At 42.7% G+C, this 17,313-nt stretch overlaps 1 protein-coding gene across 1 annotated transcript; it reads left to right on the top strand.

Moving 5' to 3' along the window:
- Window positions 1–232: 232 nt before the first annotated feature.
- Window positions 233–13,751, top strand: SPMIP10 (sperm microtubule inner protein 10). The gene is made up of 3 exons (XM_063961062.1): window positions 233–610; window positions 8,606–8,714; window positions 13,355–13,751. Exons 1-3 carry the CDS (start codon window positions 345–347, stop codon window positions 13,562–13,564), a joined length of 585 nt encoding a protein of 194 aa, XP_063817132.1. The 5' UTR covers window positions 233–344; the 3' UTR covers window positions 13,565–13,751.
- The last annotated feature ends 3,562 nt before the right edge of the window (window positions 13,752–17,313 follow it).

The following is a 17,313-nucleotide window of genomic DNA, read 5'->3' as shown; positions in this document are numbered from 1 at the left end:
ACTGAATAGTGAGTGAGATAATGGAAAGTCTATCCTTCAGTGAGCCGCAGGTATCACCATGCAGGTGATTACATGTGCATTGTAAACAAGCCGGCTGATCCCAGCAACTGTAACCAAGAGAAAGTTGGATCACACAACACTTTCCATTCCGAGCTGACGGTAAGAAGCGACAAAAGAAGTTTAGTAACAATTAAATCTATAACTAAACAAAGATTTATAGCACAAGGTAAGGGGTCAATTAGTTTACAGTTAAAGGCAGTTAAAAGTTATTACAGCAGTTATCATTGTAGTAAAAACAGGGGAGCTGAGAAATTTTTAGACCTGACAGCGAATTATAATTATATATGAACAGAACACAACAGCAGAGATCAGACCAAGGCACAGTAAAGAGACAACATAATGGTCAGGTCATAAATAAGGTGTTGATTTCAGCTATTTACATAGTGGTAAAGCAAAAATATAGCGAGTGCACCAGGGCACACAAGATTGTATTGATGAATAATCAGCAACGCTCAAATGCAGAAGATGAGTGTTTTTTAAAGGACTCTACAATACACAATCAAAAACAAGTTGCCATGCAGTCTGTAGCAACCATCACTGACATTAAAGGGTAAGGTCATATTTTTTATTAGCTTTTATTCTACTCTTTTTAATTCTATTATGTTTTTATTGGAAATACAGTTATACAAATGTTACTGTGTGATAATCACATACATGTTTGTATCTCATCTTGGCCTACGCGTGGCCATATTCCTTATTACTGTATTGTGTTGCACATTTGTCACTTCTGTCCAGAGGTGTTATTAGCGTCTGCTTTGTAGTGTTGAATAATGCACTGTTTTGCAATGCCTCAGTTAAAAAAAAAGCCACATGCACACTTTATATTTCCAGCATCTAAACTCAGCTTACTAGACTCAGATGGGGTAATATATGAAACAGAAACATTGTAATTTAAAGCATAACTCCACTGAAAATTAATAAAACCTAATTATACTTAGAACTAAAATATATTCAAATAACTCCTGAATCAAAATAGATCTATAATCTAACACACACTCACCAAACGTTCTAAACAAAGACTTTGATTTAGGATTCTTTTTGAGTGTATGCTCTTTAACCACTTAACTGACTATTTTTCTATTCATTTCCATTCATATAGTTGTTTTTTTCAAATGTTTTTATTTAATGTAGTTTAAAAAGTATTTTTTTAATCTTTAAATATTATATTATACACATCTGCAGAATGGATCTCCTTGTCAAAAACTGGGGGATACAGTGGGGCGGCGTAGTCACATGTGATCTGACCATGCCAGTATTCACAGCGCTTCACTTTTTCCACATTTTGCTATGTTACAGTCTTATTCCAAAATGGAATAAATAATTTTTCCCCCCCTAGAATTCTACACACAATACACCGTAAGGACAACGTGAAAAAAGGTTTTTTGAGATTTTTGCAAATTTATTAAATATAAAAAACTAAGAAATCACATGTACATAAGTATTCACAGCCTTTGCTCAATTCTTTGTTGATGCATCTTTGGCAGCAATTACAGCCTCAAATCATTTTGAATATGATGCCACAATCTTGGCACACCTATCTTTGGGCAGTTTTGCCCATTCCTCTTTGTAGCACCTCTGAAGCTCCATCAGGTTGGATGGGAAGTGTCGGTGCACAGCCATATTCAGATCTCTCTAGAGATGTTCAATCAGCTTCAAGTCTGGGCTCTGGCTGGGCCACTCAAGGACATTCACAGAGTTGTCCTGAAGCCACTCCTGTGATATCTTGGCTGTGTGCTTAGTGTCGTTGTCCTGCTGAAAAATGAACCGTTGCCCCAGTCTGAGGTCAAGAGCGCTCTGGATCAGGTTTTCATCCAGGATGTCTCTGTATATTGCTGCATTCATCTTTCCCTCTGTCCAGAGCCGGCCCTAACCAATATGATGCCCTAGGCAAGATTTTGGCTGGTGCCCCCTAGCACCACCGCTGGTTCCGCCTCTGACCTTGCACCTCTTTTCCAGCACCATCACACCTCACCGATAGCAGTCCTTATTTTGGTGTTTGTACCCCCTATATTTTAAATAGGAACAGTTCGTACATTTGGCGCACTGCCCAAAAAGGGGTGTGTTTTTGCTGGCAAGGGGCATGGCCACACAATAGTAACCCCAGTTCCAATTACACCACACAGTACTGCAACTTTATTCACATTTGATCATGCGATAGTGTCCATAATTCATATTCACTTTACCTTATAAACGTTACTCCTCACAGTAGAGCCCCTGATTCACATTACATCACACTGAATTGCTCCTTATTCACATTACACCACACCCTATTGTTCTTTATTCACATTAGACGACACAGTAGTGCCCTTTCTATACACAATGCCACATAGTAGAGCAACTTATACACATAATTCCACACAGTAATGCCCCTTACACATATGAGACACATTATTAATGTCCTTATAAACATAATGCACCTTACACATTATGACAACCTTTATTAATGCCTTTTTACATATAATGTCCCTTACACATATGCTGCACATTATTAATGCCCTTATACACATAATGACACACATAGTGCCCCCTACACATTTGCTGCACATTATTAGTGCCCCTATACACATAATGACACACATACAATAGTACACTGTTACACATATGCCGCACATTATTAATGCCCTTATACACATAATGACACACATAGTGCCCCTTACATATATGTTGCACATTATTAATGCATTTTTACATGACACACATAATGCTCCTTACACATATTCCGAACACTACTGCACAACCAACCCACTCACATGCACACAGCACTCACACTGCCACTAACACTGTGACCTCTGCCTCTGCTTGGCTCAATGCTAACGTCGGGAACATTTTTGTAATGAAAATGCATCTTATTTGCATTGCTATGTGGCTAGGATGCACAAGCAGCTTCTGCTGATTAAAATTATATGCAGCATGCCTATATACTGTGTGAGACTGTGGCTGTATTTGCATATGAAATGCTACACACAGAATATAGGCATGCCGCATATCATTTTTATCAGCAGAAGCTACTGATGCCCCAGGGAATATCAAATGCCCTAGGCAATTGCCTAGTTTGCCTATGCCTATGGCCGGCTCTGCCTCTGTCCTGACTAGTCTCCCAGTTCCTGCCTGTGAAACACATCCCCACAGCATGACGCTGCCACCACAATGCTTCACTATAGGGATGGTATTGGCCTGGTGATGAGCGGTGCCTGGTTTCCTTTAAACATGATGCCTGGCATTCACACCAAAGAGTTCAATCTTTGTCTCATCAGACCAGAGAATTTTGTTTCTCATGGTCTAAGAGTCCTTCAGGTGCTTTTTGGCAAACTCCAGGCGGGCTGCCATGTGCTTTTTTACTAAGGAGTGGCTTCCATCTGGCCACTCTACCATACAGACCTGATTGGTGGAATGCTGCAGAGATGGTTGTCCTTCTGGAAGGTTCTTCTCTCTCCACAGAGGAATGTTGTAGCTCTGACAGAGTGACCATTGGGTTCTTGGTCACCTCCTTGACTAGGGCCCTTCTCCCCCGATCGCTCAGACGGCCGGCCAGCACTAGGAAGAGTACCACGATGCAGCACAAGACAATGAGCAGTGATACTGAGCACTGATGATACTACTGAGTACTGATACTGAGCACTGATGATACTACTGAGAACTGGACACTGAGCAGCACGATTAGCACAAGACACTGTACTAGTATTAGTTATGTAGTATTACTGAGCACCAGCAGACAATGAGCAGTGATACTGAGCACTGATGATACTACTGAGAACTGACACTGAGCAGCACGATTAGCACAAGACACTACTAGTATTAGTAATGTAGTATTACTGAGCACCACAAGACAATGAGCAGTGATACTGAGCACTGATGATGATACTACTGAGCACTGATACTGAGCACTGATGATACTACTAAGAACTGACACTGAGCAGCACGATTAGCACAAGACACTGTACTAGTATTAGTAATGTAGTATTACTGAGCACCACAAGACAATGAGCACTGATACTGAGCACTGATGATACTACTGAGCACTGATACTGAGCAGCACGATTAGCACAAGACACTGTACTAGTATTAGTAATGTAGTATTACTGAGCACCACAAGACAATGAGCAGTGATACTGAGCACTGATACTACTGAGCACTGATACTGAGCACTGATGATACTACTGAGAACTGACACTGAGCAGCACAATTAGCACAAGACACTGTACTAGTATTAGTAATGTAGTATTACTGAGCACCACAAGACAATGTGCAGTGATACTGAGCATTGATGATACTACTGAGCACTGATACTGAGCAGCACGATGCAGCACAAGACACTGTACTAGTATTAGTAATGTAGTATTACTGAGCACCACGATGCAGCACAAGACAATGAGCAGTGATACTGAGCATTGATGATACCACTGAGCACTGATACTGAGCAGCACGATGCAGCACAAGTCACTCTACTAGTATTAGTAATGTAGTATTACTGAGCACCACGATGCAGCACAAGACAATGAGCAGTGATACTGAGCACTGATGATACTACTGAGCACTGATGATACTACTGAGCACTGACACTGAGCAGCACGATTAACACAGGACACTGTACTAGTATTAGTAATGTAGTATTACTGAACACCACAAGACAAGGGCCCTCATTCCGAGTTGTTCGCTCGCTAGCTGCTTTTAGCAGCATTGCTCACGCTAAGCCGCCGCCCACTGGGAGTGAATCTTAGCTTTGCAGAATTGCGAACGAAAGATTTGCATAATTGCGAATAGAAATTTCTTTGCAGTTTCTGAGTAGCTCGGGACTTACTCTGCCACTGCGATCAGTTCAGTCAGTTTCGTTCCTGGTTTGACGTCACAAACACACCCAGCGTTCGCCCAGACACTCCCCCGTTTCTCCAGCCACTCCCGCGTTTTTCCCAGAAACGGCAGCGTTTTTCCGCACACACCCATAAAACGGCCAGTTTCCGCCCAGAAACAACCACTTCCTGTCAATCACACTCCGATCACCAGAACGATGAAAAATCCTTGTTATGCTGTGAATAAAATACCTAACTTTTGAGTAAAATAACTAAGCGCATGCGCTCTGCGAACCTTGCGCATGCGCAGTAAGCAACTAATCGCAATATAGCGAAACTCGGCAACGAGCAAACAACTCGGAATGAGGGCCAATGAGCACTGATACTGAGCACTGATGATACTACTGAGCACTGATACTGAGCAGCACGATTAGCACAAGACACTGTACTAGTATTAGTAATGTAGTATTACTGAGCACCACAAGACAATGAGCAGTGATACTACTGAGCACTGATGATACTACGGAGAACTGACACTGAGCAGCACGATCAGCACAAGACACTGTACTAGTATTAGTAATGTAGTATTACTGAGCACCACAAGACAATGAGCAGTGATACTGAGCACTGATGATACTACTGAGCACTGATACTGAGCAGCACGATGCCGCACAAGATACTGTACTAGTATTAGTAATGTAGTATTACTGAGCACCACGATGCAGCACAAGACAATGAGCACTGATACTGAGCACTGATGATACTACTGAGCACTGATACTGAGCAGCACGATGCAGCACAAGACACTATACTAGTATTAGTAATGTAATATTACGGAGCACCACAATGCAGCACAAGACAATGAGCAGTGATACTGAGCACTGATGATACTACTGAGAACTGACACTGACCAGCACGATTAGCACAAGACACTGTACTAGTATTAGTAATGTAGTATTACTGAGCACCACAAGACAATGAGCACTGATACTGAGCACTGATGATACTACTGAGCACTGATACTGAGCAGCACGATTAGCACAAGACACTGTACTAGTATTAGTAATGTAGTATTACTGAGCACCACAAGACAATGAGCACTGATACTGAGCACTGATGATACTACTGAGAACTGACATTGAGCAGCACGATGCAGCACAAGATACTGTACTAGTATTACTGAGCAGCACAAAAGCACTCTAGAATTGTCACCCCCCAGATACCACTGTGATTGGAATGATGAAGACCGATGCACAGTCACAGGACACTACTACCACAGCATCCTACAGCAGCAAGATGCAGCACAAGAGAGACACTGTACTAGTATTACTGATCAGCAATAAGCACTGATACTGAGAACTGACACTGAGAGAACGTAGCCACGTCCTCTCTATACCCTCTACAATGCCCGAGTGAAAATGGCAGCGACTCGCGGCTCTTTATATGGAATCTGAATCTCGCGAGAATCCGACAGCGGGATGATGACGTTTTGCCTCGTTTGGGTTTTCTGAGTCAGGCGGGACCCGTGTTTGACACGTGGAGTTCGGGGGGGGGGGGGGGGGGGGGAGGGGTTAGGTTCTCTGCGAACCGAACCCACTCATTTCTATTATATACATGTGATTTCTTAGTTTTTTTTTATTTTTAATAAATTTGCAGGAATCCCAAAAAAGCTTTTTTTACGTTGTCATGGGGTATTGTGTGTAGAATTTTGAGGACAAAAATGAATTTATTCTATTTTGGAATAAGGCTGCAACATAACAAAATATGTAAAATGTGAAGTACTGTGAATACTTTTCGGATGTACTGTTTACTGCTGGAAATTTAGTGAGTTTTGATCAGAGATGTGCGTAAATGATAGGCAGATGAGGCACTGCCATATATGTTTTACTCGAGTTTTGGCTATAAAAATTAATAGAATAATAAAAATAAAATATTTCTAATATATTCTTTGTATTTTTCATATACTTTATATAGTCAAAACTCTGGCGTATAAGTTAGTATGACAGGAGAGGCTCTGCCTCACCTCACCACGTCAGTGTGAAGCCAGAAGTCGTTTGAGCATGCATACTTTACCAATGTCTGACTAGCTGGTAGGTCAGAGTTTATAAAGTGTGTATCCATCTTGAGCTTGGATAAAAGTCCATTATTAACCCCTTCACTGCTGCTGCTTTTCTCAGTCATGTGCTGAACCCATTTTTCACTGTTTGCACTTGTCACTATCCATCATCAGTAACACAATGTTTTCTTTATGCAGTACCCACACACAAATTCTGCGGTTTTTTTTTAGTGAGACTTCCTATAGTCTTTTTGCTCCATATAACATTTCAAATAAAATTTAACCAAAATGGTAAAAAGTGTCCTTTTATTTTTAAAATGGATATTTCAATAAAGTGAACTGAAAAGCAAGATATACTCTCTGGTTCTTGCTTCAATATTAATCCACCTCTCCAAAACGGATCACTAGAAACATCTGGGGACACATTGTTTAATGAGGGAGTTTCCCCCATAAGTGTTTGGGCCAGTATGGGGATCATAGCGCTAAATGTGACTTCCCAAGCTACAGAAAAAAGTAATAATTCCGTAGTACAGCGTGATATTGTCTGGTAATCATTAGACAAGGGGGGTCATTCCAAGTTGTTCGCTCGCAAGCTGCTTTTAGCAGCTTTGCACACGCTAAGCCGCCGCCTACTGGGAGTGAATCTTAGCTTATCAAAATTGCGAACGAAAGATTCGCAATATTGCGAAAAGACTTCTCTGTGCAGTTTCTGAGTAGCTCGAGACTTACTCTGCCACTGCGATCAGTTCAGTGCTTGTCGTTCCTGGTTTGACGTCACAAACACACCCAGCGTTCGCCCAGACACTCCTCCGTTTCTCCAGCCACTCCCGCGTTTTTCCCAGAAACGGTAGCGTTTTTTCGCACACACCCATAAAACGGCCAGTTTCCGCCCAGAAACACCCACTTCCTGTCAATCACATTACGATCACCAGAACGAAGAAAAAACCTCGTAATGCCGTGAGTAAAATACCTAACTGCATAGCAAATTTGCTTGGCGCAGTCGCACTGCAGACATTGCGCATGCGCATTAGCGACTAATCGCTCCATTGCGAGAAAAAAATAACGAGCGAACAACTCGGAATGACCCCCAATGGGCGGTATGCAGCAATGTTAAAACTGAGGCCAAACATCCAAAAATGCAGTTTTTGGAGGTTTGGCTGGTTTACTCATATGCACCAAGCTCTGGAATGAAATACATTCCAGAGATTGAATGGGGTGGGCAATGCCATTGTTAGATTGTGTCACCCTATAGAAGCCTATGGACCACTTTGCCAATTGGATCCTTCCCAGGACACCCCCTCTCCCCCCCCCCCCCCCGCCTGCAACCCACGGTGTGTGTGTCACATGGGGCAAGCGCACAATTTTGCAAAGGAAGCTCTTACCAGGGAAGCTGTCCTTTGTGATTTTCTTCAAGTCTTTTTGCAATGTCTGGCAGGATGCATCACACGGTCAATGAGATGTGTCATGCATCCTGCCCAATAGCTGTTAAGGCGCAGCACCATTTGCGGGAGCAGTTAGTAGCGCCCTCTGGACCACCTACAGGATAGGCCTGAGTGTTGCCACTCTATCATTACTGTTATTTAATTCTGAAGAACCAATAGCAGGCTTAACAGACAGAATTAAGCCAACATTAAGTAACAAATGACAAAAAAAAAAAAAAAGACATCAAGGCAAAAATTAATGTCGCTCTCTGTTTCTGCAGACTAGCTCATAGCCATGCCCCTGAATTCAGCAGGAGACACCCAGCCATCCCCAAGCGTTATGTTCTGCCCTGGAAACAAGACATGGTCAACAGGAAGCTCATCATACAGGTAAGGAGTAGTACATGTCTCAGAGCAAGACAACCCCTAAAGGCTGTCAGTATTCCCTGACTCTAGAGTCAGGACACAGTTACACACTTTATCCAGCTCCTATATTAGGGGCTGATCCAGGGCCGGATTAAGCCTTGGGGGTGCCCGGGGCACTTAAGACAGGGGGGCCCCGGTGGAAGGTAGGGGATGTTTATAAGATTGTCAATACCTCCCCACATGTCCCATTCCAGGAGGGACAAAATGCTCTTTGCCTGGACTTCCCACTTAATATATGATTGATGTAACCTGTGTTGAACTATTTAATTGATAAGAAAGGTATTTCAACGCAGGTGTTTGCAATCATAAATTAAGAAGGACGTCCAGGTAGAAAGCATTTTGTCCCTCCTGGAATGGGTCATGGTGGGAGGTATAGCTTGTGTATATTACATTTAAACCAATGGTGTATATTAGTTTTAAAACAATAGTTTAATAATACCTGGGTACTGTTTATACAGTAGCTCCACCTAATTGAAAGATAACTATTTTATAAAATGTTCTTGTAGTTGAACAAAGTCAACTTAAACAACCTTAAAATACACATAGAAAAATAAAATGTATCTTGTCACATGCAAGAATAGCATCAGCCTCTGTATTACTTACACACTCGGATAGGACCCAGGAGGACTCTCTGGGGTAAATTTACTAAGGTGGGAGATTTTTAGAACTGGTGATGTTGCCCATGGCAACCAATAAGATTCTACTTACCATTTATCTAGCTGCTTCTAGCAGATAATAGATATAATCTGATTGGTTGCTATGGGCAAAATCACCAGTTCTAAACATCTTCCACCTTAGTAAATTTACCCCTCTGTGTGTGTGTCTTTTTCTCTAGATCCAAATGGTTTAGTTGAATAAAAGTTTACACAGTACTCAGACACCCAGGCAGAGAGGAGGAGAAGCTGGGATCCCCGTGTCCCAGCTCTCTCCACCCTCACATCTCTCCTCTGCTCAGAAAGCTCTGTCGGTAGCTCATGAAACATGATATTCTTGTGTCTCTTCCTGCAATGCATACTGTCCTGCTCTCATTCTGTCTCACGTCTCTCACATTAAGCGGGAAAGCTAGTGATATCAGTGTGCTTTGGATGGGGGGCCCCTGACAAAGGGGGGCCCGGGGTACAGTATGCCCTGCATCCCCCTTATAATCTGGCTATGGGCTGATCAGAGATGTAGCAAATGCATTCATAGCTGTACATTTGTACTCAGCAACTATGCACGAATATGCAAATGCCAGGGCCGCCTGGATGTGTACCGAGACCCTCACCGGCAGCTTCACACATCCCAGCGGCTGTGTACAGCATCCGTCGCAGATCAGACCATTTGCAAAGCTCTCAGTGGCAGAGCATGGCCGCAGATTGTAAGATGCTGGAGACATTGTAGCTGCATATAGGATTGCAGTTAAGCCTCAAACCATTCCCCCCCCCTCCCTCCAATGGTCTCTACATGCTTGCATTTTACTGCCACTCTCCCGTTACCTCCCCCAAATTGTCCCTGACTGTCAATCACTTTGCAAATAATTCCTCTCTGCGACCGCCATCACAAGTCCATTGTAGCACATTCACACTGCGACTCTGACACATGCGCAGACCGCTGATAATAACTCAACTAAGAAACATTGGGTTTGTGTACATCTCTGAATCAGGCCTTTAATTACAGTATGCAAGCTAGCATTCTGGTTCTGGTGGGTAAGGATTTGGTCCTCAGAGAAAGCCTAAAATATGGATTCAGCGCATATTTAACAATAGATTTTAACAAGAAGCATCCTTTGGACTTGCTCTGGGCCATGCATATGTTTTACTGATCTGCTGGATCATATGGAAAGAATGATATAATACAAAGACGGCTTCTAAGACTTTTATGTTATGCTGCATGTGTGTCCAATATGCTACCAACTTGTGGAAGACAGTTTTCATCTATCTATCTATCTATCTATCTATCTATCTATCTATCTATCTATCTATCTATCTATCTATCTACCCAACACAGTATGCTTGTATACATTTGTAACATTTAATATATATTCTAGAGACTACTAGACAGTGAGGGCCTGATTCAGAGATGGATGCTGCTGTGTCCACTCTAGAGACCGTTTCCGAGTGGGTGGGGTAGGGTGAGGTGTAAATTCAAATATAACAGTATATAGATAGTCACTAGGTAGATAGTCAATAGGTTGACACCAGATGGTCTGCAACTAATAGGTTGACAGGGTCAAAAGGTTGACAGTCAAATAGTCAACATGGACTTACATTGACAGGTTCAAAATGTCAACGTGCAAATGACAAATTTTTCTTGTTATTTTAACCCTAATCCTAATTCTAAATTTAACCCTCCTCCTAGTGCCTAGACCTATCCCTCCCCCTGGTGCCCAACCGTCCCCCTGGTGCCTAAACCTCCCCTTCCACAGCCTAACCTTAACCCTCCAACAATTGCCTAACTCTAACCATCCACTGCAGCAGCTTAACATAACCCTCCCACAAGTGCCGAACCATAACCCTAACCGTAACAAATCATGAAAAATCATGTGTCAAACTTTTCTTTGTTGACCATTTGCATGTAAACCTTTGACCTTGTTGACCTTTTCACCCTGTCGACCTGACTGTGGATCATCTGGTGCTGACCTATTGACTATCTATTTATTGTCTATCTTCCATCCGGATACTGTTGCTGGAGTTGTAGGTACGATAATATGCAAATGCTAGTTTTAGCCTTCCCTTGTTTACTAGCCTGAGTGTGCAAGCCAGGAAACACCCATTTTCTGTAGCACTGCACATAGTAGCACTGCCGGTGCTTCTAGACAGTCCACCATCAGCCCATCAACATGTTCACCAGCCTATGGCATGTGCAGTGTCTCCGGTTGAACATGGCCTCTATGGATGCGGCTACATGTCTGAGAATGCAGTCTGTTTGAATTCAGGGCAATACGTGCACTATAGGGGTTTCTAGAATATATTCAGCATTCACATTAGCAAATATCGCTCAACTGTGCAAACATTGGCTTTGCATGTGGTTTGCGTGCACCTCTAAATCAGGATCTGAATGTGGAAACAGTGAATGTGACCTGTCAGAGACAGATGCTGGTTGCTGACAATAGGGGACATGTACTAAGCGGTAATAAAAGTGGAGAAGTGAGCCAGTGGAGAAGTTGCCCTTGACAACCAATCAGCTGCTCTGTATACTTTTGTAGTATGCAAATTATAAATGTTATGTCAATGCTGATTGGTTGCCATGGGCAACTTCTCCACTGGCTTGCTTCTCCACTTTTATCACTGCTTAGTACATGTCCACCTTAGGGGGTAATTCAGACCTGATCGTAGATGTGCGAAAAAATGCACGTCCATGATCATTTTCTCTGACATGCGGGCAAGTCCGCCCTGCATGCCGGTCCCTGCCTCCCCCTGAAGACATGCAAAAGCATCACACGGTGGTGATGCTTTCGCATGGTTCGAGTAACCCTCTGCCTACGTAGCCTAGCTGCAAAGGCAGACGGTTATCCGCCATGTTTTGGGTCGCAGCGGTTGCGTGACATCATGCAGCCGCCATGAAGCGCCCCAGCTAAGCAAAGCAATGACGCCCACAAAATGCGGTGTCGACGCCCCATTCCTGCCGCCCTCCAGCGTTTTGCGTGCTGGCACACTTGCGACAGGGTCTGAATTAGGCCCTATGTCCTGTGACGGAATACATATGTATCAGTATCAAGACAGCGGCATCCCACCCGCCAGAATGCCGGTAGCTGGGCAAGCGCTAAGAGGCCCCTCGCCAGACTGCGGGCACGGTGGCTCGCTGCGTTCACCACATGATTGATTCCCACATGAGCAAGAATAGCCCCTGTGAGCTGGTATTCCGGCGTCAGTATCCTGACTGGGATCCCGATAGCCAGAAAATTGATTGCCTCCCCCTGTGACAGCATTGTTATCAATCTTGCATGCTTGGTAATTACTTTTGACATTTTACTTTTAAAAAAATCACATTAAACATAACTGCATCATTGTTAGTAAAGGGACTGCCAACACAATGACCAATATACTACTACTAATATGTTGGTGCCTCCATACCAACCAGCGGATTATTGCCATCATTCTGAGTTGATCGCTCGCTAGCTACTTTTAGCAGCCATGCAAACGCATAGTCGCAACCCACGGGGGAGTGTAGTTTTCGCTTTGCAGAAGTGCGAACGCCTGTGCAGCCGCGCGGCAGCAAACACATTTTGTGCAGAACAAGACCAGCCCTGTAGTTACTTATCATGTGCAATGATTGCTGTGATGAGTGACACGGTAATGACGTCAGATACCCGCCCAGCAAATGACTGGCCACGCCTGCGTTTTTCCAAACACTCCATGAAAACGGTCAGTTGCCACCTAGAAACTCCCACTTCCTTGCGTTCAGCTGTGCGATTGGAATCGTCGCTAGAACCAGTGCAAAACCACAAAGGACTTCGTACCCATACAACGCGCGTGTGCATTGCGGTACATACGCATGCGCAGATTAGCCGTTTTTTTCACTGAGTAGCGAACAACGGCAGCTAGCGATCAACTCGGAATGAGGGCCTATACCAGCTGATGCTCTCTGTTATTTCTCTGGGAATGAATGACTGTTCTTCACTCTAGCATGCAGCTCTGGCTGGGGTGTACAGAGGTCCCCAGGAGGAGAGTTTGTTTCTGGAGAACAAAGAAAGGCTGTGCCATGGAGAAGAGTATCAGTTCATCATGGAGAAGATGAAAACCCCATCAGAGAAGCAGATAACAGATATCCCAATGCACTCTCCTCTGTCCAGATACAAGAGTTACATCATTAACCAGAAAAGCAGAATGCTATGACCATACTACTGGTGACAGTATGACTTCCTGCTGTCTGCCACAGAGGCTCTTGCCGCTGCTAGACAATACAACCCCCTACAATCCTTTTGTTAAGTACTGTGTAGCAATCAGCATGATTCATTGTGTGTGTTCACATAATGACAGTTACTGTTCTTTGGTTTAAAAGAATAAAGAATCCTAAATTGTTTATCATTAAATTGTGTTACTAATTTAAATAACATTAAATTCAGTTATTTGTGTGATACACTTTGCTAAATAAGATGGTAATTGATGTCCCCATCATCATCCAATCACATTTTGCAACATGCCCAATGCTCGTACATTTTTAGATTTCATTTTATCATTACTGGACATTGTGTTGTTTTGAGCACCATTCAGATTTATCAAGCCTTGGAGAGTGATAAATTGCATGGTGATAAAGTACCAACCAATCAGCTTCTAACTGCCATGTTACATGCTGTATTTGAAAAATGACAGTTAGGAGCTGATTGGTTGGTACTTTATCACCATGCAATTTATCACTCTCCGAGGCTTGATAAATCGGGGCCTTCATATTGTGTTATTAGTATGTCTTGTGGATCAACATCTGAAGCGCTGTTATACTCCCTGTGGGTGTGAGAATAATCCAAGTTTTTATTGTAATTCATTGGAAAGAAAAATAAACAAAGCATTAAAATGCCTCTGATTTTCAAATGAAAGTGAAGTCAGCTGACCCACATTCCTCTTATGCTGGGTTCGCACTGGCCCTCATTCAGATCCCATTGGATCTGCTCCCCGATGTGCAAAGTACTGATGTTCAGCATTAACTAGCCGCTTCTGTTTGGAGACTGCAGATTCAGCAGCCCAGGAGGTTAGTTTGGTATCTGGACTATAGATCTACACAAAAAAGGTCTACAGTCAATAGGTCGATCACTAATGGTAGACATGCATTAGGTCGACAGGGTCAAAAGGTCGACATGTAAAAGGAAGACAGTTCAAAATGTTGACAGGGTCAAAAGGTTGAAATGACAATGGTCAACACACAAGGTAGACACAAGTTTTTTCAGTTTTTTTTTCAACTTTTTCATACTTTACCATCCACATGGACTACAATTGGGAATAGTAACCTTCGCGAGCCATGCGAGGGGCCATGATAAACTAATGGAGCTTTTTTGTGGCAGAAATGTGACAAAACCCCCCAAAACCCCCCAAAATTGTCTACCTTTTTTGTGTTGACCATTTACATAATGACCTTTTGACCCTGTCGACCTTTTAACCCTGTTGACCATTCTTGCTGTCTACCTATTCTATGTCGACCTTTTGACCCAGTCTACCTAATGCATGTCTACCATTAGTGGTAGACCTATTGGCTGTAGACCTTTTTAGTGTAGATCTAATAATCCACACCCGGTTAGTTTGATGTTCCGATACTGATCAATGGAGTCAAATGTTCCTCAGATACTGAAATATAAGGGATTTGTAAAAGATATTAAAAAAAAATTATTTGTATTTTACAATCCATTCCGATACTCTGTAGACAAAGGGTAATAGATTTCTATATCTGCCAATAGGCATTCCATTTTTTCTTTACTTTTTTCAAGTTATATATTTTTTCCTTTGCCATTTATTCATTATTCGATAAACTTGACTTTTGTATAAAATCTTTTTTGTTTATATCTTATCCTGGCTTCTCCATCCTATTGGGTAATTTTTCTTTACTATGCAGACTGGAATGTATAGAATGTGTATGTAGTAGCAGGTTCAGGTCATCTATTTTGAACAGACGATGACCCATTTACTACTCTTGTTCTATTTTGAGCCTGTCATCAGTTTTTAACTGTCACTATTGATTTTCAAATGCTCTGTGGATTTATCTATTCTTTGGGGGAGATTCAAATGTTTGAAAAGTCAGTTGGGAGTCTGTTTTTTCCTATCTAATAGACAGGGGAAAAAAGACAACCAACCAACTTTTCAAACATTTGAATCTCCCCCTTTGGGTTTTACCAAGTCTGTATTAGAATCCCACTGGATAAATGCAATGACATATTTTATAACAATTACATACAACAGCTTATAGTACACCAAACAATGTGCCAATCAATACATTGTGACTATTCTTTATATGTTTTGTTCCAGAGCAGATCAGTATTTACCTATAAATGAATGCTAAGTGGGGTATCCAATTAGTCTCGAAAATTTGCCAGCCACGGAAAACGGGGTTTTCACGATTTTGTATCCAATTAGGCTCCCGTTTTTGCAGCTAAAAGTTGTTCCCTTTTCCCTTGAAAATACATAAAATCCGTGAAAATCTGTGGGCCTATGTATTTTTGTAGGACTTTTCGGTGAAAAAAAGGGCACTTATCACGGATTTGGTTTCGCCTGCTTGCATTAAGGGACAAGTGCCAGCATCGGGGCTAATAGGATAGCCCCAGACGAATCCATTTTCTGCAGTAAATTACCGCAGCTAATTGGATGTCCCCCTAAGAACACTTCAGGCTATTTGTTTATATATCTGTAAAACAAGGACGTGTGATGAGGTAAAAGGCTGAGTGTCAGGATCCAGACTAGAGCCAGCCGTTACTCAACATTATAACAATTTCCGCACTCAGGTCTGCAGTTAGTCATCTGCTGCGGCACCGGACGAAGCTGTGATACATGCTTCTATTTTATTTTAGGTTACACTGTTGTGGAATGCTTGGTGTTTACAGAACGATGGGCAGCCATTTTCAGAGTCAGCCTACCGCAGTAATGCCCAATGGAAACCCCGGAAGTGCATAGCTGACTACCCTATCCAGTGGCTATTTGTCTTAGGGTATATTAGTGGGATCCTGGGAATAGGAAGTCGCCTGCACAACTTCTTCCTCCAGTGCATGCTGCTGTGTGTTGCTGCTCCTCCAAGTTGCAGGCTCCACTCTGTATCTCCACATGATTTCCCAGAGCATTCCTACGTGTGTATCACTCAGTGTTTTCAAGTTCACCAGTTCTCAAGTACCGAGTGCCATTGGTTAAACTATTCACCAGTTCTCAAGTAACAAACCATTACCAAACTTTTTGGTGCCCTGTGAAATTAGCAACCCCCCCCCCCACCTTTTTTCCCCAGTAGGGACACAAGGCGCATGCCTCGTGGGGAAGGGGCCTTGGATCACAGAGAAAGCCCAAGCTATGATGCCCCCTCCCACATTATATGTATATTAGAGATGTACGGCGGGCACTTTTCGTGTTTTGGTTTGGTTCTAATTCCCCGCTCGTGTTTTGGTTTTGGCTTGGTTTTGCCAAAACCACCCTTTCGTGTTTTGGTTTTGATTTTGGATCTGGATGATTTTTGGAAAAAAAAACATAAAACAGCTAAAATCACAGAATTTGGGGGTAATTTTGCTCCTTCGGTATTATTAACCTCAATAACATTCATTTCCACTCATTTCCAGTCTATTCTGAACACCTCACTATATTGTTTTTAGGCCTAAAAGTTCCACAGAGGTAGCTGTATGGCTAAGCTAAGCGACACAAGTGTGCGGCACAAACACCTGGCCCATCTTGGAGTGGCACTGCAGTGTTAGACACGATGGCACTTTAAAAAACTAGGCCCCAAAGAGCACATCATGCAAAGAAGAAAAAGAGGTGAAATGAGGTTGCTGTATGACTAAGCTAAGCGACACAACCACGTGGCCCATCTAGTAGTGGCATGCAGTGGCTGAATGTCGAAAGTGCCCCGCAATTTTTCAGTCCACTGACAGCATCTCCTGCACGCCCCTGTAATTTTTTTAAAATTC

Source organism: Pseudophryne corroboree, chromosome 1 (genome assembly GCF_028390025.1).
Source record: "Pseudophryne corroboree isolate aPseCor3 chromosome 1, aPseCor3.hap2, whole genome shotgun sequence".
NCBI classification, from domain to species: Eukaryota; Metazoa; Chordata; class Amphibia; order Anura; family Myobatrachidae; genus Pseudophryne; species Pseudophryne corroboree.
Note: the sequence above shows the minus strand (reverse complement) of the source record. Positions and strands in the feature narration are given on the sequence as shown.